This window comes from Beta vulgaris, chromosome 4 (assembly GCF_026745355.1).
Source record: "Beta vulgaris subsp. vulgaris cultivar EL10 chromosome 4, EL10.2, whole genome shotgun sequence".
Lineage (NCBI taxonomy): Eukaryota > Viridiplantae > Streptophyta > Magnoliopsida > Caryophyllales > Amaranthaceae > Beta > Beta vulgaris.
The window spans coordinates 44,438,627-44,463,891 of NC_079205.1; the positions used below are offsets into that span (position 1 = coordinate 44,438,627).

Below are 25,265 nucleotides of genomic sequence, written 5' to 3' on the forward strand. Positions count from 1 at the left end.
TTGTTGGTTTAACCTCAATATATGTAATTTGGCTTTGACTTCATCCCAACCTCCCTCGTATGTCAGATGAGAATCGACGAGACGACGAATCCCTAAACTACTCAGATCTTACCCAAGTAAAGTCATTGAAAGGCTGCATTACTCAAAACTTCTCAAACTATCCATGATCTTCTACATTCTCCACCCATTTTCTCTCATGAAAGGTCTCAACCTCTTGTTTTTCTTTTGTATCACACCATGGGATCACAACACCAACGTTTTCCGCTACTTAAAGAACTCCAACCTTGCTCACCAAAGAAAAATTGAAAATTACTCGACTCACCTAGCCCCAAAAACATTGTTGCTTATGTATGACAAATTTAGCATCCAGTGAAGTCTACAAACAATTTATCAAATGAACAAGGTGCCTTCTCAAAGGCGTAAACTCAGAGTATTATTATTACAGATCAGACAAATAAATGAATAAATTAAATATGAGAGCCATCCAGTTCCTTCAAATTTCATTCACAATTTCAACGAAACCCCCCCCCCCCCCCAAAAAAAAAAAAAACCCATAAAAAAAAAGAAAAAGAGAAAAAAGGACGATGATATGTTAGTTGGAAATCAAAGTATAATAAAAAAAATACAGAAGGGCTTATCCTGCTTATATGGAAAATGCACAGGCATAAAATTGTGAATGGCTTAACAATAAATAATGTTGTAATTAAATCTACGACAGCGCAAGCTGCAGAAGTCAAGAATAAGAAGAGTGAGAGACTATTAGTCACCTGTACATGTATCTAATTGGAGTTCATGTGAATAGGAAATATATATCTAATTTGACCTAAAAAAACAACTCATATAATCATGGAAAAGCCTGTGATTAGATGACTCTGCCAACCAAATATATAAAGGAAACTTTTAGTCAGGCATCTGCTCGTAATCTCCATTTTCGGGTGAATCATGTGAACTGTGACCAGTATTACCTGTAAATGGCATCAATTTTTCAGTGTTATAACCCTCAGCTTTCATATAATAATCTACTGTCGTTGGAATACTGGTGTACGCCTAATGGATAAACCTAAGAGGAGATTGATGTATTTAAAACATAGAAAAGTTACCTCCCAAGTCATAATTGATTCCACTTCTCCATTGAGTTTGCATAATAAAAGGATTTCCATCCATATTCTGATGATCATCACCTCCAGTGGACACTGTAAATCCTCCGGAAGATTCAACTACTGGTCTGTAAACTGCAGTTGACGCCGAAACTGGTGAAGGTATTGTAGTTGCAGAAGCATCCCCTTTGTAGCCAGCACTGCCATCTTTCTTGGGGTCAATCAGAAAGGTAGCTACAATTACCTGTGAATACCATCAATCAGATTTAGTTAAGATTTCAGTATGACTTAATTATGGGGGGAAATATGTCATCTGCCCAATCTATACGAACAACTGAAAGGTACAAGAAAGTCGTGTCATTTAGATATCAAGTAATTTATGGTACCTCCACAGGGCCTGCAGCAATAAGAGGACCACCTACACCACCTCCAACAATTTGCCCATTTGTGTTGAGAAGGCATGCACTTAGGCCCCCTGCCTTTCCTCCAAGATCTGAGCGTACATAAGATCCAGTAAGCGAAATGATGTCAAAACGTCCCTGAGGTAGAACAGAAAACACAATGTAAGCTGTCCCATGCAATCTACAAGAGACAAGCACATGTCTATAACCTCAAAACTAAGTAAGCTGAAGGCATACGGCATACTGAAACAACACAAGACCTAGAACCCAGGCATACAGGCATGAAAGAGAAGACAAGGCTGCAGAATCCCAGGCAAAGTGAGGCATACTGATATGGGGTATCAAACAGGCAATACACTGATTGAATCTTCGGAAAAATGCGTCACAACACAACAATAAAATTTTGTATAAAACTTCAAAGCGATGGTACATTAGTTAGGTACCCAAAAGCGAACTTCTTGCAGCACATGCTTCTACACTTTACATAACCTCAGGGTTCCCAAGTGCACCTTAGTAAAAAATAGCCTCACCTAGAGCTAGGTGTAATCAACCTCTGGTGCACTTATGATAGTTACTAGAGTCCAACTGCTTTTTACTGTGCCTACGAGATCACAACTTAACTTTTTACATATCCAACAATTTCACTAAAAATCTCATAGGCGCAACTTTGCAAATTTAATGGACCTTAACTGTACTTTGCTTGATAACCTTAACCACCCCTCCCCCCCTCTCTTTCTTATGTGGGATAAATCAGACTTGGATTTCTAGGCTTCTTTCAAGCCCTCAGCGTAACTCGACTTCGGGTTCTGGGAGCCGATCAGAGGCATCGATAAGTAGTTCTGGCATATCTAGGGGACTCTTTGGAACTTTTTGGACTAGATGGGGGGAGGGCAAATCGGAATAAAGACCCTAAAAGTCTTCTCTCAGAGATGATAGTATATTTCCTCTTCACCTCCCAATGTCTATCTAACTAATTAACTTGCAGCCTTTCAATTGTCAACCATTTTGCCACACCTTAACAGCAAAGATAATATTATCATTTGGCTTGCCCTTCTAAGGATACTTTCAAGGGTAAGGAGCAGATATAATAACAATCTTTCACCATCTTTGCTTGCCTAATAATTCCAGGATACGTTATGGTCTTGGAACTCTAGTCTACTACTTCCATGTAATTAAATAACAAGAAGCAGATGAAGTTAGACTTGATGATAATTCTCCACCCTGAACAAAAAATGAAGCAACTATATGCTCATTGCCATAGCACAGTTGCATGATTGCATCACGTAATTAGCTCTACAAAATGAGGGACATTAATCGAAGTGGAATACAACAAACAAGGATAGCTATGCCAGAACAGCAAAATTATGCTTCAAGATGCAAATAGAATCAACTGTATAGAGTTTATATGACAACTGAGACGATTTCAGCAAGCAATATTTTTATCAATAAAAGATCAAAGCAAAGGGAAAATAAAGTAAAACGTGCAACAATTGTATGGAATCTCAAACAAAGGATCTCAGTTGAGTACCCATTTTGCACTGATTCAAAAATATAAAGGCAGAATCACAGTCAAGAGGCATACAGATCGCAGAAAATTGTACCTCATATGCAATACTGCCTCCAGATATAGCTGGCTGTCGAAGAGATGCATTAGCAATAGAACCAGAAGCTGACAAGATGCATAATTCCCGTCTAGCTTGTTGCATGAATAACATAATTTTCTGGCCCACATCCTGTGTTTGAATATCAACCAAGTTAAAGACATATCGTGTATTATATTTCAAATGATAGAATAAGGATATAAGCGTGCACAATTGCACATTATATATGTATGGTCATACACTATAAAAGAATAAAGTAGTCTATTTGAATGTCATGGTCACGACAAACACCATCACAGGTATCAATATCACTATCATCAACAAGAGAAAATTTATTGAAATATAATCACTGAAAAGAACAATTATTAGCAACCTCACACAACATGAACGCCATCATCAATATGCTATCTCCTTCACCCATGGATTCCTTTTCCCCATGTATGCCCCCAACATTCCTCCACCTCTACCACCATTATCTAGTGACAGAGAGAACCAAATCCCTCTTCCTTCTCTACATCCATTGTGGGTTTGCAAAATTGATCTTTGGTGGTTGATTTGTCCATCAAAGGTTCAAATTATAATTGGTGGCCACAAAGAACCACAAGAGGTCATAGAAAAAGGCTGATGGTGTTGATGCTTTCAATTTTTTCTAACTTAATCAAAAGGTAGAATTGATTTGAAAAGATAACCAACATTTCATATCATTCTTATCAATTTTCCCTAAAAAATTACACAGAAAAAAATGGACACTGTCACACTTGTCATCCAAAGAAGTGAAGATTACAATATGCACTTTCAAGTGAAATTGCACTTTGGGACCTCGTTATTGAAAAGTATCACATGCACTCCAGGAACCAGCCATGAGACATCACGCCAGACATAAGACTACCAAGAGAGCTAGATTACGAGTGTAGTATACCGACTCAAAACAGTGAAAGAACTCCAATCATATTTGGAAAGGTAATATACATGCCTTTTGATAGCTTTAGGCATACCTACACTAAACTACTCCAATAATTTGCTCTATAAAGATGCTGAAGCAGATAATGTTACACTATCCTCGACAAAATCAAACTGCAGCAGTCAACACTCATTTTGTACAGAAAAGTCTATAAGCCAAGAGACAACCTCTCCTTTTGAAGACCTCCTGGCAATTCAACTACATCAGTAGACTCATGATCTGCTTTTAAAAATTAACTCATGGTCTGCTACACTCTCCCATTCAGTTTACAATATATATTCATTCACTCCTTCCCAATTCTGCATTCCACTTAGCCATTTGATCCATCCCAACATAATCTTCTTGCTTTTTTTGAATTGGAAAAATACCCACCAACCCAAGCGGAGTTGGATCTCATTTTCTCTTACCATTTTCTTTGTCCATCACTCAATCTTTTTGCTCTCACAATCCAAAACTTTCTCTTACTCATTTTACCTTCTCCAATTAATGTGTTATCTGTTAACATTCTCCCCTCCTCGAATGCCATAAAAGTAGAAATCAGGAGTCTTCTAATAAATGATAAAAGTTTATTGCTGGAGGAAGTTCTTCATCTACCAACATTGCACTAACTTTTTCATATCAACATCAATACAAAGGAAATGAGAATACTTTCTATCTTCATGCAAATCTTTTAGGAAAATAAAAATCCAAAAAAGGCACCTAAACCATCAATGACAGTACGAGTAAGTCATAAGGGTTAGCTCAACAGTACCATTGACAATTTTAACCTATGTAGCACGGGCACTTCTTCTAGGTTACGTACTCGTACCCGTACCCACACCAGATATGATACATATCTTGTATGGGTGCACGTACCCATTCCTAAAATTTCAAAATCTTGCCGTTTTCCGTCTGCGTACCCGTATCCATCTTTGTGCAACCTAGGTTTTAACAGCCCTCGAAAATTCGCAGGGCAAGGTCACAGACCCATAACAGTTCTCAAGTTGCAACAACACAATAATGCTAAAGCCTTAATCTCATACAGTGGCGTGCCAAAATCTGAACTCACAGTAGTTATCCATATAAACTTTTATGCCTCCTAACTAATATGGGGTAAACCATGATGGAAGTCAAACCATCCTAGAACTAGTCTTGCACAAGCACACTAAGTTGTGGAGTTCTGACACTATACAATGCATTTAGGCTCTCAGTTTCAGCATTAACTAAAATCAAATTGTGGAGATTCCAGATAATGGTAGATGGAATAAGCTCTTCCTTGGACCAAAATTGTACTAAGCTTTCTATATTATGCAAAAAAAAAAAAAAAAAAAAAAAAAAAAAAAAAAAAAAAAAGCCAAAATGGCACCTAATCAATTCAATGTTTACTCAAAGCAAAGCTGAATCATAAAGCTTAGCTCAACAGTACGAGTAGTCGAGTAATAATTTCAAAAGCCCCTAGCTCACCCAAGGGCAAGGCCAATAGCAAGGCAAGATTTGTTCTCCATGGTCGTCAGCACAAAATCCTTCCCCTCCATTCTAATATGGGTTACAGCACAATGACTTCCTAGTAGGAAGTCATCCATTCAAGTAGTAGTCTCACCCAACACGTTTAGGTGCGGAATTCTGATCGAATCCATACATAACTTAAAAATCAGATTGTCCTGGTATTGATTCAGCATAAGATACAGCCTATAACCCGGCTTCCCAAAGTTGCTAATAAAACACCCTTCACAAACATATACCACAAATGCACAATTAACTCAAAATAGCCTTAGCTCGCATAAGAAACAAAAAACCATAAATGACATAATAAATTTGACTAAATTCCTAAAATTTGATACGATAAGAACTATTCTCGATAACATATAATTACAATCTCAATCCACAATGCACATCCACAATAGAATCATAATCTTGCTCCACTTTCGATTCCGAGCTAACTGTGGTTTATGGCTGTGAAGTGTGAAGTGTGAAGTGTGTTCCATTAAAGTCTCCGTGAAGCCAGGCTATTACAAATGGTATGCACACGTAAAACCAATAAAGTTTGATGGATCAACTTAGAATAATAATTCCTCTTAACACGTGATCCATCTAGAGCTGCACTGGGATGAGTGCATGAAGAATGATTCTGTCTCAGAATTTTGGTTGATCGTAAAAAGTGGTCCTCTAAAGATAAACTGTAATGAATCATATTTATCAACTCATGAACCAATGACTCCAACAATGACAGTGCAACAAATTTGAGTTCAAATGCAGATAGAGAAAACGATTACCAGGGTCTATCTGTCATTCTTGATATACACAGCTATTAGAACTTGACAGTGAAGGAAAAGCCAAAATTGCAAATGTGTTTAAACCGCTAGTAGCAAATGACTAGACTGCCTAAGGTTAACTCCATATCACACAAAATTAAAGCCTTGATATGTTTTCTTAGCAAGAAGCTCCCGGAGGAAAATATAAAGATACCACTATATTGTGTCAAGAACTAGCAAAAGGTCTCACATTATTCCAAAGGATGTGGAGTATACTTATCATCCTTGATATCCTGCCGTTCCCCATTTTGAAGATCGCAGAACCTTGTCTTACAACCATTTCAGTGTCTAGCCGGACTTTCTTGTAAAATCTATTTCAGCAAGACATTCAACTCTAACTCTAAGTTCTAGTCTCCACTAATAAGCACAAACTCTATATGCATTGCTTCAATTAACAATGATGACTATTAACAATACGGAATGAAAAAAGCAAGAACCATTTTCAAGCACTTAAAATCTGGTAATTCACTTAACCATGCATTCATTTGTAGACTTTCGTAATTTACAACTTTGAAGTTCATATCTTACTTATTAAATATCGAGCTCAAAGCATAGATACTAAAAAGAAAATTGGTCTTTTCAATATACAATGCACCAAGACAGGAAAAACATACAATCATTAGATATTGCCACAGCAGATGGTATTAGAACTGATATTCAGAAAACAAACCCTAAAAAACTTGCCCAAAATACCCCCCATACTTTTTTCAGTTTAAATTAATACTATGTTCTTATCAACTTATGATGATAAGTTGCTGCAGAAATAAGTTAAGTTCATCAATATATAATTTAAATTAAGTAAAAAAGTTAGTTCAACAAAAAAAAAAGTCAAAGTTCAGCAAATTTAAAAAATTTAAATTTAGAAAAAAAAAAGTAGAGCATTTGCTGGTAAACAATCCATTTTTTGAAATCTGAATTTCTCTCTTCCTTTCTCCTGTTTTTGTTTTTCTACTTAATCAGGGGAGGGGGGGGGGAGCCAATATTTTGTTAAATATTTTTACATTACATTGAAGTCAGTTCACTTGTACACAGTATAACATCATACAACAGCTCTTCAAACCACCAATTTGTATAAGTCAATTGATACAATAGGTGACCACAAATTTAAAGATATAAAACTACATGCTGAGAACTGTACAACAGGTCATTGGTCCATTTAAAAGAATACATGGTAAAATTTTGGGGAAAAATCACCACATAAATCCTTCAGAAAGGAAAAATTATAAACGAGGCAAGCACGATTTTTGCCCAAAAAATCAGTAAATTATGTCAATAACTGAATATGTTCACAATTGGAATCTTTCAGCTTCAATCCCTTGATTAAGGCTGACAGGGTTGCTAAATCTTGCACTGAATATACAGTGCACTTTGCTAATGTCCAACAGAGAAAAAAAGCTACTAAAAGTCTAAAACATCAACCATATGGTAGAATATGAAGCAAAGTAGTCCGATTGATTCGATTTTCAGCCCCGGTCAGTCACCAAGATTACGCTAACATCAACATCAGCATCATGCCATCATCTAAGAAGCTCCCACCATGGCAGAACAGGGGAATCGGTTGTAAACTTGTAACAGCCTTATCCTTAGTTCGAAATGTGAGACCCGGCGCTACTTAATAAATAAGAGAAGAGCCGATATGAGCCTCATCATAATCCAAATCCGAAAGAGAATAGGGGTTAGAGGTGGTGGTCGGGCAGCATCCTTTCACTCTCCCCACCAGGTTCGATCCTGCCTCAGTCACCAACTCCCTACCAGGGTTTGATCCTCATACCCCCTTTCCAAAAAAACCACCCCAGCAAGAACTCTCCTAAGATGGGGACCCTTGTTGTACATAGAAGAGCACAATAAGAAACCCAAAGCCAAAAATATAGTGACTCCTTAGGCTCCATTAAGATACTAAAATTTTGAAAAGTTCGCACGTGCTTCACCAAATATTTCCTAGTGCCTCTGATCTTTAAAATTTTTTTTGCTAATGAGCCATAAGAACACTAGTCATCTATTCTATAGCAAATTAATCTCTTTTTTCATGCGCGTACTGAATCAGCAAAGCTACAGACTATGAGCAACGGATGCCTGTTACTAATATATTTTATCAAATCAATATAATAAATAGTCCATTTCCTAACATTCTTGTCCATCTAAAGCTGGATCGTGATGGATGGGCAACAATTTTGTCCCGAGCTTTAGTTAACTATGAGAAATGTTCCTCTAAACATAGATTTATGTTATTTGAAGAGATAACGTTAGGTTGATAAGACTAAAGATGGTTAATGCTAAACTAGCGTTATAAAGACAAAATTAATATCGAACTTTAGTCTTAGTTGGAGCAGAAATGAGTATACAAAGTAAAATAAACTCTAGGAGCAAAATAAAAAGATACCACAAATTTCTGTCAAGAATAAGCCAAACACCTCACATTTGTTCTAAAGGATATAAAAGTATACTTCCCAGTGTGCTCTGATCAACTTCCCTTTCTACTCAACCAATATAATTCAATAGACGAAGAGCAAAGCTCACACTAGATTATCTTCACAAATCATCTCTAATGTAAAAGGCTTCTTTAGGGATCTAAACACAGATCTAAGTGTAGACAACGATTAAATTGAAACACTTCATATCCCCAAAGGAAAGGAGTAAATTAGTCATCTAATCATCACTGCCTTCTCCAAGTTCATGCCTTGAACTTCTCGTAATGTATGATTTCTCCATATCATCAGCACACCATTAACCCCTCCGATCCTCCCCCCCCCCCCCCTAATGCGGCAAATCAATTATGTTTACCACTCTTCTACTCACTTTGTAGAATCTAGTTTATTTCACCGCCATAATTCTTGCTACCTTGGAAGTTTTCAGAATTATAAAAAAAAATGGACTACATTATCACATCACCACCGAGATGATGACACATTTCAAAGGAATAACATACAATATATGACAATGTATGATGTAGATAATTCTAAAAGACAAGATTCAACAACTGAATTAAACCAGGCACGATACCCATTCATTGAAACGGAAACCCCTACCTCTCCAGCAGCCACATTGATGACATGAGGAGTAAATCCCTGACCACCTGCATACAACAATCACAATTGATTTAGAAAGAGCACCTAAACATCATAAAGCAAGGAAGAACGATAATGTCTAGGACAAATTAGCCCAAATTCCAAAGAATCCAACCATTAAATCTTCATAAGCGTGCTTTATCAAACGAATTTCCTAATAATCATAATTCCCAAATCCAAAGCAAGCCAAATTAATATACAGAATCTCAAAAAAAAAAAAAAAAAAAAAAAAAAAACATGCCCCATTTATAAGATACTTCTAAACAAACAATTAAAAAATAAACAATTCAGACAACTTGTCTGAACAAATGAAGCATACTTTCAACAAAATCTTAGTTTAATTCACTGCAACCTCAAAAAAGAATCCCAAATATAAATTTAAACATTCAGGGTCGGCTAACATGAATCGTCATAAGAAATCTTTCCGTCACTCGTAAACATAAAAAAAAAGAAGCAATTCTCACCAACAGAATTCAAATTAGATTTCTTTGAAGAAGCAGAAGATGAGTGAGAAGAAGAGCCAGGAATAAAGTGATGATGTTGTTGTTCCTTCCGTTTAATCGAAGACGGAACTGCAGCTCGTTTAGCAGCGGCAGCAGCTTCAGGTGTGCCGTACTTTCTAGGCCGTCCTCTTTTTCGACGCTGTGGCTCGGAAGTCGCCGGCGCTTTTCCAGCCACGGATTGCGGGTAAAGTGCGCCGGCAGAACCGTCGGAAATTCCGTTCGTCGCCGGAGAATTTGCGCCGGCAGTGTTGGTGGTGGTGGGAGGAGAGAGAGTGGAAGAAGGTTGTTGTTGTTGTTGAGGGTGAGGAAGGTGTTGGTGTGGATGATAGTAAGAGGTTAGTCCGCTTTCATTAGGTTCCATTAGAGGGGGAGGAGAGAGAATAAGAAGAAATTTTTTTGGGGATTTTTTTTTTGGGAGGAAATGAATAAATAAATTGGGGAAATTGGGAGAAATGTGAATTTTGGGTTTTTTGGGGGATTTTTGTGTGACGTGGAGGATTGTGGGCCGTTGGATTGTGGTTAGATGGACTTTTAGTGGATTTTTTTTTTTGGAGAGAGAGAAAGAGGGTTAAGTGTGTAAGAGTACTTTTTTATTTTGGGGTTTATTGGAGATGGTGAGTAAAAGCGTTTACTTGGGAGTTATGTGAGATTTTGACTTGTTCTTTTTTTTTCATTTTTTTAGTGATAGCTAAAAGTTAAGAGGCTTATCTAATGTGTGACAGTGTGAGTACATGTGTCCCACAAATTGAAGGGATGCGATACAGTCATACTATGATAACATATGTTGAAGCCTTTGAAGGGATAGGATTTGGATCTTCAAATTCAAAAGTATCCTTAACCTTGTTGTTACACACTCTTTGTATTTTTTTTTATCATTTCTACTTTAATTATACGGTTGGTTAATGTTATTTTTTAACTATAAATATCTTTTAAGTATTATATATTAGTAAAAATTATAATAATTAAATATTATATTCTATTATTTTCGACACAATTTCAGTTTATTTATGTCGAGCTCATTATAGTTCAGCTATTTTTCCTCTCACATTTTCAGTTCAATCCAAAATAACAATGTCTTAATAAGGCGTGTTAGACAATAACTTTTGAATTAGCTTTTAAAATTTATACCAGATCAAAATTGTACTAATGGTGGAAAGTAATGTCTTGTGAAGTAGTGTTTGAAATAGTTTTGGTGTTTGAACTAGTGTTTTGAAAAAAAATATTGATATTAGCCTTTCAGGTAGTGATAGCTTTTGGAAAAACTTTTTAAAATTGAATATAGTTTACTTTTGTTATTTTTGTAAACTAGCAGCTAGTTTTACCGAACACCAATTATCAAAAGCAATTCTCATAGTCAAACTCTAACAACTAATATATGATGGGTAACATCTAGTATAACAACTGACAGTTGTCGCTACAACTAGCAGTTATTGCAATTGCTACTTTTGCCGAACAAACCACAAAGTAACTAGTGAGTCGAATCAAACAAAACCCCACATAAATATTTTACTGATATATTGAGAATTTTTTTTTTTTGAAAAATCTGTTAAGATTTCAAGTGAGAAAGATAAAAAGATACAAATGTATTGTTTCATCTGATTTTATATAATTGTAACTTTTTGACATTTACATTATTTGTATAATCAAATAGTACTTCATGTGATTTCCGTAAATATCTAGGCACACTTCACATGTGAAAGAGGAGCAAAGTGTCAATGCCTAGGCAAATTTATGGACATAAATAAGTTTGTTTGAGCAAACTAACTTAATATCATAAAAAATAATCTAAGCTCTACAAAAATAATTTTAAAATAAGCAAAACATTTACGCTGAATGTAGTAAGAGTAAGTTAAATTCAATAATAATAAGTTTAGCAAAATAAGTTCAATTCAACAATGATAAGTTTAATCAAGTAAAAATAAATTAAATTTAGCAAAAATAAATTAAATTTAGCAAAAATAGGTTAAGAATACATAGAGTCGTTCTAATCATATATTGAAATATGTCTACCCATATGTTGGGTTTTATCTCTCACTTTGTGAGAGGTTCGGACTTTGATTTGAGTGTTTGTTTTCCTTTATGGATTGTTTTGTTGATGAGAATTTGTGGGGGATCATGGGCGATGTCAATTCTTCGTCTACAATCAATTGAATCAAATCAATAAAAAATATAAACGAGGGGGTATCAAACAACGATGCTTATTGTGTTAAGCCACCATTGGCGTATCCATTCTAGACCGAATCTCCTAATGAGAAAGCTCATTAAAGCAAAGTACAAAGTTTATCCTATTTCTCTCACTATTACAAAGAGAAAAGATTGTTCATTGTCTTATGGAGATAGGGGATTGTTGAGACCAACTACAGAGATCAAAGATGGGCTGGGAATATGGATCCCAAATGGAAAAACTACAAGCATCACATAAGATTTTGGGACTAGGAGAAAAATTGAGTTTAAGCGCGAGGCCTCGCTTTGAGATCTAAGAAAACCTTCTTTAGTAGTTGATCTTATTGATGAAAATCAGAGCTGGGATTAGAAAGAAATCAAAATGAATTTTGGTAACCCCCGTGCTCAATCAATCTTCTCAACCCATTTACCCTCTACTCCAAGTGAGGATGTCATGTCCAGCAGAGGAACGAGGAATGGCAACTTCAATTAAGTCGTGCTACTGGTGGTTGGTTAACAAATATCTTCCTCAACCTTCTCCTAACCCCTTATAGAAAATGATGTGGCAAAGTTGCCACCGCCCAATAAAAAAATTAATATATTATTGTGGCAACAATACTTTAAGCTTCTAAAGCATTTTCAAATACAAACAATCTTAGAGAAGAGAACTAGTCGTTGTCTACCTTTTGTATGCTTTGTAAAAAGGAATAAGAAACACCATCTCATCTATCTAGAGATTGTGAAGTGTCTCAAGACATATGGCTTCCTCAGAGTTAGGGAACAGAAGTGGAAGGAATGACGAGACCGAAATCTCAAAGTAGGTTCAGATACTTCCGACCTCCTCAAAATGTCAAAATAAGATACACATCGGTCAAAATCATTGTTTATGTCCTTGGGGTATTTGGCTCCATATAAACAAGGTGATTTTGAAGAGATTGGATATGTACCCATCAAGGATCTCACAACTAGTTGCTGAAACGAGATCTCGATGGGAAGCGACAATGGAGATGCCAGATCTAAGGAAAAATTGGGAAGTTAAAAAAATGGGTCCAATTGACTTGATTTTTGAAAAAGCTCGTGTTTTGAGAGAGGATCCTTGGGCATGTGGTAGTGCGAAGATTCAAGGAACAAGCCTCAGATTCACAACGGATGGGGCATGGAAAAAGAACGAAAGCAATGGGTGAGTTTTAGCTAGTATTGGGTGGGTTCTTCTTCATCACGACGTAAGACAACCTCACTTTGAAAAATAGAGGCAAGCTCACTGCTCCAGGCAAAATTGTCGACCATTTGGATCCCCATATAGGAGGTCGCTTGTAGACTTAATTGAGCTACTGGCATTTGGACGGATTTCAAGGAATAAGTCTTCCACCCGAGACACCTAGACCTCGACGACTAGTTCTCTAGGGAACTTGTGAAGTTGATGTCATCTTTGGCTTTATTGTTACCTTATTGTATTTGTAATCTCTAAAATGGAGGTTTAGGAGGCACACCTTCTTGCCTTTCAAGGTAGGAGGCCCTCTAAACCCTTCATTTGTTTGTCCGTCGCAAAAAAAGAAAAGAAAAAGAAGTGTGTGGAAGTGGATTTGTGTATCAACAATCGTGATTTCGGCATAATAGAAATTTATGTGATACAATCTGACGTATATTTCTTAGTTTTGATTTACTCTATAGATGTCATATGATTTTAAATCAATGAATTAGCTTTGATTTTTAAAAAAGGCCTATGGGTGTTTCAAAATCACATGTTAATAAACATAAACGAAACCGAACATATTAAAAAGATTAACATGAACATTATTTTCAAAGTCAATTTCAATATTAAATTTTCGTTCAACTTTAGTTTAACCTTGTTTTAGATTGGGTAAATAATAAGTCCATTTAATTTGGATTTTGAATATGGAACTGATAACAAGACTACTCAACAACATATTGACAGGCTAAAGTCGTATCACCTTATCAAAAGTAATCCTAAGTCCTCTAACAAACAGTAGTCAGGGAAGTAGGGTCGAATCCACAGAGAAACAGTGTTCTTTTCCTAATTGTCAGTCAAATCTAGAGTATAGGAACGAGTGTTTGTGTGTAATTATACTAAACTAAACTATAACTAATTCAAGAATTATCAATAATAAAAAGTCTAGGGCATAGGTTCACCAATGATCAATATTTCGGGATGAAACACTAAAATCAACAATTAATAATGCAGTTAACAGATTGATTCGCTCTCTCAAGTCTAAATCAAGCATAGAACGATATTAACAGGCTCTCGCAATTTATTAACACCAATTCTACCTATTGAAACTAGCCTTAATATCAAGTTTATACCTCTCGGCGCATAACCTAATATTGCAACACTATAACAATCAAATCTGGCCAAATTGGATTGAATAACATAATAAAAACATCAATAGGAATCAACATGCATCAATAAAAATCAATACTTTAATAAACATCCCTTCCTAATTGATCATGGATCCCCCTAAACCCTAGAAATAGACTACTCAATCATAATTGGGGAAAACATATTCATAATTAAATAAGCAAACATGAATTAATAATAAAGGATTGAATAGAATAAGAAAGAAGAGAAATAATACCAATTGTAGAACCAATCTTGCAAAAATCAAAGCTTTATTGAAAATTCAATGTAAATGGAGAAAAACAAACTAGGGTTCTTCAATAATTGAGAAAAAAAAAAATAATCTTTTATGAATTAATGACGGAAAAACCAAATAGAAAATAAGATAGGAAATAATAATATTCCCTTGAGTCTTTATACCTTTCTATTTCCTAAAACAACTCGAAAAATAGAGTCTAATTCGTCAAAAGATAAAGCCTTATTCGACTAGGAAACCCGGAATAATCCGCGGCGCGCGGATTTTCGGGCTGCAAAACAGCGTCAACTTGTAAAGACCATATCTCGCAAACTAGAAGTCGTATCGGGGCATGTAATATACGTTGGAAAGCTCTTCAAGTCTAGTTTCCAACCCCACTGGAATCACTAAATTCCGATCTCTGGATAATAAGTTATGATCAAAAGAGTGCACATGACTCAATTTCCATACTTCTTTTAATACGTTTCCGCTATGTTTGGTTGCAATCCGACTTGAAGATGCCCTTTGGACTTCTCATTTGACTTAGCTCCTTCCTAGATGCTTCTCATGCTTAAGCTTTCCAATAATACTCCAATTGTGTTCTCAATACCTGAAAACTATCAAAAACACCGAAAACACACACTAGAGTAATATCTTCTCAACTTAAGTAACTTATGCAATTATGGACTAAGAATGCAACTAAATGATCCTAAAATGCAACCTAAATGCATCATGAAATGCCTATATTAATATGACTATCAAACTCCCCCAAGCTAAACTGTTGCTTGTCCTCAAGCAATAAACAATAGACACGGGAAGAAAATGATAACCTACAATATGGGACTAAAACAGGGTCAAGCACACAATCCAAAACACGAGAGATATCAATCCTACATGAACCAAGCATCGAGTATCAATGAAACAAAGCCGCATAGCACGTCATGTGACCAATCAACTCAACAATCTTACCACAAACCCTTTCCCCCAAGCTGGACTTAACAACACTTGACAGACCTCACTATAGGTATGTGAACTAATACTCTCTTGTGTTTAGGGCGAAAATCAATGACACTCAACGATCTCAACCTATATATATCAACTCAGAAGAACTGCTCTTTAACTTTGACCTTTTGACTCACTTTCAACACGAAAAATGTAACACACAAAGATCAAGAGGACTTTCAAGGGTTGTAATGAGGCTAGGGTTAAGGGTATGGATCATATTTTGGGAAATGTGGGGAAAAGCCAAGAAGGGGAGCAAATATCAATGTAAAACGGCCTAACAAGGCATTCATCACAATTTCATATAACACCATCATTACCACAATATCACCACAATATCTTTCATGCATAGTAACCCATATATAACCTTTTCACTTTTCTTTCAAAATATGTTCACTTTCTTTGTTCTTTCATTTCTTTTTCTTCACTCTTTTTCATATTGCCAAAATCTCTTTGCACCACATTCAAATTCGATGATAAAGCTCATTAATAACACTTTCCTTCAACATAACCATGCATTAACTACATCCATGTAATACAGTATGACCAAAACTAACACTTGCTCCCCCAAGCTAGGCTTGGGACAATAATCAAATGAGGTTGGGTTGTAATATGGGTTAAGTAGCAAGCAAGGGTCAAGAAAGCTCAGCGGGGCTAGAGACGGGAAATATGTGAACAAAAAGAACTCTGGAGCTAAAATCTGAAATGAACGCCTCAATCATATCAAATAGTGTACACAATCAAGTATCAAGGACGTACCAGGTCAAAATCAAGATCAATACATCAACTGAGGAACTAATCACTCATGAAAGAACATAACTGACACAGATTCGTCAGTTTATTAGGCACAGAAGCTCACATGGGTCAATTTTGTCTGCACAGTAAAGTTAAAGCCAGCCAGAGAGATCAAACATTCTTACCACAGCCAATCAATCGTATCACAATTATGCTATGAAGAATCATGAAACCACTGTACAACAAAGCTGTAGAGCTGTAGTAGAGATATCCACAAAATTCTCGAAGGTGTGCCAACAATAGTCCCATAGATGAAAACTATAATGAAATGAGCTAGCTAAAATGCAACTATGATGCAACTAAGAAAGCAGTACATTTTTTTGGTTACACGTAAAATCCTATTCCTAATGAACAGGCAAAAGCGTGTAACAACTACAAAGCAATAAAAACTACACTAGAAAGCATAAAGGATAGAATATCCCTCCCCCAAGCTAAATACAGCACAGTGTCTCACTGTGTAAAAAGTAAGGAAAGGAAAAAGAAAAAGCTCACGCAACGGGAGCTTCGTCCATCGAGGATGGCTCAGGAGTAGTGTCGACGCCAGAAGCGATGGGGCCAGAAGCATCTAGCGGCCGACGTAGATCACGGACCTCGGCACGAAGGTCCTCCATATGACGCTCCACAGTCTCGAGACGAGATAAATCGTCGTCTGAAAGGATGCAAAAGAACTCATGAAGCGACTGAAACGGGCTTCCATGCTCTCAGGAGACATAGTAGTGCTGGACGAGGGTCCTCAGAGACTGGAGGTGGAGGGGCTTCAAGTGGGGAGAGATGACAGATGCTGGGCGGATAATGCAACACACTGCAGGCACGGGAATGTCCCCTGAACCTTGCCGCCTACCTCTATAGTTTCAGAGATAGCACGGGGATTCCACAGCCAAACACTAGAATCCTGAGGATGATCATTTGGTAGAATATCGTAGATGATGCGTTTTCTGTGGAATGACAAGGCTTAACAAACCATAGATACCTGTTCTTAGCTTGGTGGACGAGCCATCCATATCGATCCATAGCAGTGGTGTTAAGGAGGTTGGTGGAGGAAGAAGTCACTTTAGAGGCTAAATCGATGCCTCTATCCAGAGCAAACACAGAAACAAACCACCCATAGAGATATCACCTTTCTTTACATCCCGCTCCCAAAGAAATCCACCCATAAGAAACTTGGCAAAGTTCAGTTTCCGTGCACAGTTGGGAGACATGAAAGAAACCACAGAAGTTTCAAATCTTGGAGAGTGACTTGCCCTGATTCCGCTTTGGGACGGAAAAGTTGAAGTATAAAGCGGTGAAGCAGGCGGAGAGCAGGACAACCAATAGATGAGGACTTGCTAGAACCCGATGCCCAATCAGAACGCCCTGTAATCTGCTTCCAAAGGAGATGGGATCAAATTTGTCACAACTGGAGCCATCTTGTAATTGCATGAAGGTAGATGGACCAACATCCCCCCTGTAGGCCAACCAAACATAGTGTTTATCTCATCCCAAGACATGATATGCTCTGTACCCTCAAGGGTGAATACTACATCACCTTTCGATGTTCCCACTGCAAGGGAATCCAGAAATTCAACTACGAGCTCAGGATAAATCCGCTCGTTCAATCGGAATACTCGGCCCCAATGATGTGTCCGCTCAATGTACTCAAAAGCCCAATCAAAGCCGATCTTAGTCACGGCATTCAGAGAGAGATAGAGGGTTGGGGCGATGGTGCGCTTTTGGAGTGTAGCAAGGCGCGTTTGGGAAGTGGAGGGTGAGGGTGGGGGTGAAGGTGGAGGGGGTGGAATGGAGGTGGTGGCTTTAGATGTGGTGGATTTATTTGCTTTGGATTTTGAAGTTGTGGAAGTCTTTGAAGGTGGTTTGGAGGGGGTTTTCTTGTGTATTTTGCGAGAGTGCTCATTGGGATTGTAGATGGGTTTAGGCTTAGACAAAGCTCGCGTGGAGGATCTCATGACGCTTTTGAGCACACAACCAAGATCAATCACCACAATATAATCACAACAACTTCACAAGAATCACCACACAACCAATGTAATGCTTAGCAATCCAATCGCAACAATTTGTCGCCACCAAGAGACCCAAAATATTATCAATTGCAATGAGAAATTCAACACAATCGAAACCACAATCAAGATTGATCAACAATAAACAACTTGAATAGCAACCATGGTTCAAAAATGAGTAGTAAGCACTAACAATAATGATTCAAAATTCGGAACGAAAGTGAACAAATTGAAAACTTACTACCACGTGAAATACACGAGTGATTGAGAAGATCCAAATATGTGTCCAAGATTCCCAATTGAAATTTCAAAGCACCTTCAAGAAGAAACCCCAATTCAATGATAAAGGTTAGGGTTTGAAGATGATGTGAGGGGAAGAAAGGGGAAGAGGGTTTGGTGGGTGGGTAGTGGCGGAGGGAGTGGTGCGCCGGCGGGGGGAAACCGGTCGGACGGCCGGCGAAGCCGCGGTCGATTGAAAGACGGGTCGGGTGTGGGTCGGTCGAGAGAGGAGGGGGGGTGAGAACGAGGGTCGAGTGTGGGGGCCGTAGGGCTGCTGTTCGTCGCGGCGCCGGCGGGTCGGGGGTGTGTCGGACGACCGCCGGTCGTCGGTCAGGAGGCGAGAGAGGGTGGGGCCGGAAGGGTTTGAGGGTGGGGAGGATGTGGGGTGTAGTTTATTATTTTATTGGCTTGTGTTTGTGGTTGGGGGGATTGATGGGGTAGGGGGGGTCGAAATCCCGCGGGCGCGGGATTGGGGCTGCGGGCGGGCAGACGTTTTAGTAATGGGGATGGGTGGTAGGTCTGCGGGCGCGGGGTATCGGGGAGGGTCGCGGGGTGTAATGAGTTGGGAAATCCCGCGGGCGCAGGCGAAAACCCGCGGGCGGACAGATGCTGGGGGAAGGCGGGGGATGGTGCTGCGGGCGCGGGGTTTCGGGGGGAGCGCAGGCTGTAGGATGGGTTCGAAATCCCGCGGGCGCGGGATTCATCCCGCGGGCGGACAGCAGGAAGTGAGAAGGGGGGGTAAAGGTTCGGCTGCGGGCGCGGGGTCGATCGAAGGTGGTTTGGAGTTGCGAAAACCCGCGGGCGCGGGATGATACCCCGCGGGCGGACAGGTTATTTGGGGGTTTGTGGCTATGAGATCCCGCGGGCGCGGGATTAACCCTGCGGGCTAGAGGTAAGTGGAGGGGATTTGAGCCGAATTCCCCGAGGTGCATGTTGGAACTCGTGCTTTCACCTAGGGTCAAAAGTAGCACACCAAAACCACTAAACAACACACTTGTTAGCATGGTTAGTCTAATAAAATTAAAAAATAATTAAATAAATAAATAGATGAAGATGGAATTCAAGTGAATTCAAAACACACAAAAAAAATGAAAAATAAATTGAATTCAAGTGAATTCAATATGCAAATATTTTTGTTCTTTTCTTTTGGTTAGATAAATGAAGAGTAAAATGAAAAAGAAGAGTTAGAGATTCGGGTTGCCTTCCGAATAGCGCTGGTTTATGCAGGTCCCGCACGACCGTTTACCTCTTCTCAATGACTAGTAGAGGTAGGTGTTTGGAGGTAGAGTACCTCAACTAAACCCACAGGAGCGCCTTCATAGTACAACTTCAGACGTTGACCATTCACCTTGAAACTTTCACCTTTTTCGTTCATAATCTCGACAGAACCGAACATGTTCACTTTGGTAACTGTGAAAGGGCCTGACCATCTAGACTTTAACTTTCCAGGAAAGATTTTTAGCCTAGAGTTATAGAGTAAAACCTTATCTCCAATCGTGAACTCCCGAGGGAGGATCTTTTTGTCATGCCACTTCTTGGTTTTCTCCTTGTAGACTCGTGCACTATCATACGCTAGCAACCGAAACTCATCAAGCTCATTGAGTTGTAGAAGACGTTTCTCCCCCGCAAGCTTTTGATCCATATTAAGCTCCTTGATCGCCCAAAAAGCTTTATATTCTAGTTCAACGGGGAGGTGGCACGCTTTTCCATACACAAGCCTATACGGTGAAGTACCAATAGGTGTCTTGAATGCAGTTCTATAAGCCCAGAGTGTGTCATCCAATTTCGTGCTCCAATCCTTCCTAGACCTTGCAACTACCTTCTCAAGGATGGACTTAATTTCGCGGTTTGAAACCTCTACTTGTCCACTTGTTTGAGGATGGTATGCTAATCCAGTACGATGGTAGACTCCATATTTCTTCAAGAGGGTGTCCAAATGTCGTTCATGAAAATGGGAGCCTCCGTCACTAATCACAGCTCGTGGGACCCCAAACCTTGGAAATATGATCTTCTTGAACAAAGCTATGACGACCTTAGAATCATTAGTAGGAGATGCCACGGCTTCAACCCACTTAGAAACATAATCCACAGCAACCAATATGTAGCAATTTCCATTGGAGGAGGGGAACGGTCCCATAAAGTCAATACCCCAAACATCGAAAATTTCGACTTCGAGAATACCGGTTTGGGGCATCTCATGCCTTCTCGAAATATTGCCAGTCCTCTGGCAAGCGTCACATGACATAATGAAAGACTGTGCATCCTTGAACATTGTCGGCCAAAAGAAACCCGACTCATGGAGCTTTGCAACAGTCCTGGAAGGGCCATGATGCCCTCCATACGGTGAGTTATGGCAGCGATTCAGGACTCCATTGACCTCCCATTCAGGTACACATTTTCGAAAAAGACCATCTGAACATTCACGAAACAAGTGAGGGTCATCCCAAAAGTAGAATTTGACATCATGGAGGAACCTTTTCTTCTGTTGGTAGGACATATCAGGAGGTATCACCCGCCTACCAAGTAATTGGCGTAGTCGGCAAACCAAGGAATCTGTGCTGTGACTGCATATAAATGATCGTCAGGAAAAGAATCATCTATAGGAGTTGAGTTCATACCATCTTCATGCCTGATCCTTGACAGGTGGTCTGCTACTACGTTCTCTGCGCCCTTCTTATCACGAATTTCTATGTCGAACTCTTGGAGTAAGAGAATCCACGAATGAGCCGAGGCTTGCTTCCTTCTTAGAGAGAAGGTACTTCAAAGCAGCATGATCAGTGTAGATAATACTTTAGAGCCAATCAGATAAGATCTGAACTTCTCTAAAGCATAGACAATAGCCAAAAGCTCCTTTTCTGTAGTAGCATAGTTGACTTGAGCCTCGTCCAATGTCTTGCTAGCGTAGTAGATTGCATGCAAGACCTTATCCTTACGTTGACCAAGTACTGCTCCAACCGCATAATCACTAGCGTCACACATTATCTCGAAGGGAGTTCCCAATCGGGAGAGCGGATAATAGGTGCAGTTATTAAAGCTTGCTTGATCCTGTCAAAAGACTCAAGACACTCATCAGTAAAAACAAATGGAGCATCCTTAAGAAGGAGTTGGGTCAGTGGTTTAGCAATTTTCGAAAAATCCTTGATAAAACGGCGATAAAATCCCGCATGACCAAGGAAGCTTCGTACCCCTTTAACATTAGCTGGTGGGGGTAATTGCTCAATCACTTGGACCTTAGCTCGATCAACTTGGATGCCCCTATCAGAAACAATATGGCCTAAGACAACTCCTTCAGTCACCATGAAATGACACTTTTCCCAGTTTAAGACCAAATGACACTCTTCACATCTTTTCAGGACTTTAGTGAGATTAACTAAGCATGTATCGAAGTGGAACCATACACACTAAAATCATCCATAAAGACTTCCATGATAGACTCGATGAACTCAGAAAAGATACTCATCATGCAGCGTTGAAAGGTGGCAGGGGCATTACACAAACCAAAGGGCATTCTACGATATGCAAAAGTGCCATAAGGGCATGTGAATGTGGTCTTTTCTTGATCATCAGGATGAATGGGAATTTGGAAGAAACCTGAATACCCATCCAAATAGCAAAAGTATTTATGACAAGCCAACCGTTCAAGCATTTGGTCAATAAAAGGTAGAGGGAAGTGGTCCTTTTTAGTGGCCATGTTGAGTCTCCTATAGTCTATACACATACGCCATCCAGTCACAGTTCTAGTAGGGATTATCATTCTTTTCATTTTTCACAACAGTCATGCCACCTTTTTTCGGTACTACTTGGACAGGACTTACCCACTTAGAGTCAGCAATAGGGTAGATAATACCTGCATCGAGTAGTTTCATCACCTCTTTCTTGACCACTTCCTGCATGTTTGGGTTCAATCTCCTTTGTGGTTGAATGCATGGCTTATGGTCATCCTCGAGGTGTATCCTGTGCATACAAAAATCGGGGCTAATACCCTTCAAATCATCAATACTGTACCCTATAGCCTTCTTTGATTTTTCAGAACAACTAGAAGTTTGGAAAGTTGGCTATCTCGAGTGCAGCACTGACAATTACAGGATCTAACTCTTGCTTCAAAAAAACATACTTCAAATGAGAGGGGAGAGGTTTAAGTTCGGGTTTCTTTACCTCAACATTGCACACAGATCGATCAAACCTCTTTACCTGTTGGCATCCATGAAGGTCAGATTCTTCACTTGCTAGCATCTCTCAATAGCATCTACTTCATGCTCCATATACTGCCATCACCTGTGGAAGAATCAAGACAAAGTACCGCCTCCAAGGGATCTCCATAGAGAGCTTGGGGCATGTTATCATGGCAAATTAAATCAACCACATCAATACTATAGCACTTTTCCTCTAGCATAGGACTTTTCAAAGCAGTGCTCAGATTAAAAGTGACCTCATCATCTCCAACAGATAGTGTAAGCTTACCATTTTTCACATCAATGACAGCACCAGCAGTATGAAGGAATGGCTACCCAAAATGATTGGAATTTGCCTATCTTCCTCCATATCAAGTACAACAAAGTCCACGGGAATAAAAAATTTACCTACTCTAACAGGTACATCCTCTAAAATACCTAGGGGGTATTTAACAGAACGGTCGGCCATTTGTAGAGTAATATTGGTAACTTTCAAACTTCCCAATTCAATTTTGAGGAAACAGACAATGGCATAACACTCACACTAGCCCCCAAATCACATAAAGCTTTATCAATGAACAAACTACCAATGTGACAAGGTATAGAGAAACTACCAGGGTCTTTTAATTTTGGTGGAGATTTATTTTGTAAAATGGCACTACATTCTTCAGTAAAAGCAACTGTCTCCACCTCGTTAAAAGCCCTTTTCCTAGTCAAGATATCTTTCATAAATTTAGCATAAGCAGGCACTTGAGTAATTAATTCCGTGAAAGGAACTGTTACCTGAAGATTCTTGACGACTTCCAAAAACTTACCAAATTGCTTGTCCAGCTTACTCTTGAGGTGACGATTGGGGAAAGGAAGTTTGATAGGAGGAACCTCAATAGCAGGCTTTTTGGCTTCATTGGTCTCTTCATGTTCAGTGGCGCGTTAGAGTTCTCCTTGTCATTTTTAGCTTCAGCTGGGACCTGTTCCTTATCATTGTTCACACTCAAAGTATCATCAATAGGCATGGGTGGTCCATTATAGTGAGAATCACTTCGGAGAGTGATGGCATTTGCCGAATCTGTAGGCTGAACAGGTTGTGCTGGAAGAGCACCTTGTTGCGAGTAGAGTTCGAAGTAGCCAATTGTGCCAACTGATTCTCCAACATCTTATTGTGAGCAAGAATGGACTCAATTTGTGCCTTTCAGCTTGTCGATCCTTTTGCATTTGTAGCATCATGTTTCTCATCTCAACCATCATTGGATCGGCAGGAGGTGCTTGTTGAGATGGATTGAAAGGTGGTCTAGAGAAACCAGGAGGGTGTTGGGAAGGTGTTGGTAGTATCTGGTTCAATTGTTGTGCTTGTGGTTGTGGTGCAGGAGGATTCAGGACATTAGTGCTCTTGTAAGACAAGTTAGGATGATTTCTCAACCTGGATTGTATGTGTTGGAGTATGGGTTGTTCGGCCGATATGCTTGAAAAGCATTAACTTGTTCGAGAGAACTCCGACACTCTTGTGCCCAATGTCCAACTATGCCACAATTATCACACATAATCTCGGAGGTAGTACCCAAAGCAGCAACACTTGCAGGAGAGGAGAGCTGCATATTGTCAAGTTTATTGCTGATGGCATTCATCTGTGCAGCTAATAGGATATAGAATCTATCTCATGCTTTCCACCCTTGTTAGCTAGTCCTCGAGGATTACCATATTGAGAGTTGTGGATAGCCATCTCCTCGATCAAATCATGGCAGCATCAATTTCAGTTTCATGAATCTCCCATTTGCTGCAGAGTCAAGGATAAGTCTCGAGTTGTTCCCCAAACCATTGTAGAATCCTGAACTAGGAACCATTTTTGTAGACCATGATGGGGACATTCTCTCTGAAGATCTTTAAATCTTTCCCATGCCTCATGTAAAGATCATCAGTCCCTTGGGTGAAGTTTGTAATCTGACTACGCAACCTAGCAGTCTTTCTGGAGGGTAGTACTTTCTGTAGAAAGCTAGAGCCAAGGTATTCCAATCAGTGATCCCAAGAGTGGCTCGATTAATCCCATTGTACCACATCTTTGCCTTGTCTCGAAGTGAAAATGGGAAAAGAATCTCCCGAATCTGATCTTGTGTCACTCCCTGCTGCTTAATGGTAGAGCAATATTGGCAGAAATCTTGATAATGAAGATTGGGGTCTTCATTAGGTCCACCACCAAATTGTTTTCTTTCGATCATGTTTAGCAATGCAGGTTTGATCTCGAAATTTACAGCTTCGATTTCAGGCATTTGATTGCTTCTGGGAAGTTCAGCCAAAGAGGGTTGGGAAAATCAGTAAGCCTCCGAGCCATCTCTGATTCTGGTGAAGCAACAGAGCA

The 25,265-nt window shown here is 39.1% G+C and overlaps 1 protein-coding gene and 1 pseudogene across 1 annotated transcript; one reads left to right on the forward strand and one right to left on the reverse strand.

Moving 5' to 3' along the window:
* Positions 1 to 623: 623 nt before the first annotated feature.
* On the reverse strand, positions 624 to 10,681 carry LOC104907538 (AT-hook motif nuclear-localized protein 14). The gene is made up of 6 exons (XM_010696477.4): positions 9,881 to 10,681; positions 9,378 to 9,424; positions 3,100 to 3,231; positions 1,484 to 1,636; positions 1,101 to 1,341; positions 624 to 965 (listed from the first exon to the last, which is right to left on the reverse strand). The coding sequence occupies exons 1-6, from the start codon at positions 10,278 to 10,280 to the stop codon at positions 901 to 903; spliced, it is 1,038 nt and encodes a 345-aa protein (XP_010694779.2). The 5' UTR covers positions 10,281 to 10,681; the 3' UTR covers positions 624 to 900.
* Positions 10,682 to 24,759: 14,078 nt separating this feature from the next.
* On the forward strand, positions 24,760 to 24,858 carry LOC125497161 (small nucleolar RNA R71; annotated as a pseudogene).
* Positions 24,859 to 25,265: the final 407 nt, after the last annotated feature.

Coding starts and splice junctions, on each gene's coding strand:
- LOC104907538 (XM_010696477.4), bottom strand. CDS start 10,280: ATGGAACCTAATGAAAGCGGACTAACCTCTTACTATCATCCACACCAA. Junction 3,232..9,377: donor TCAATGTGGCTGCTGGAGAG/GTAGGGGTTTCC, acceptor ATTCAAACACAG/GATGTGGGCCAGAAAATTAT. Junction 1,637..3,099: donor GAGGCAGTATTGCATATGAG/GTACAATTTTCT, acceptor GTTCTACCTCAG/GGACGTTTTGACATCATTTC.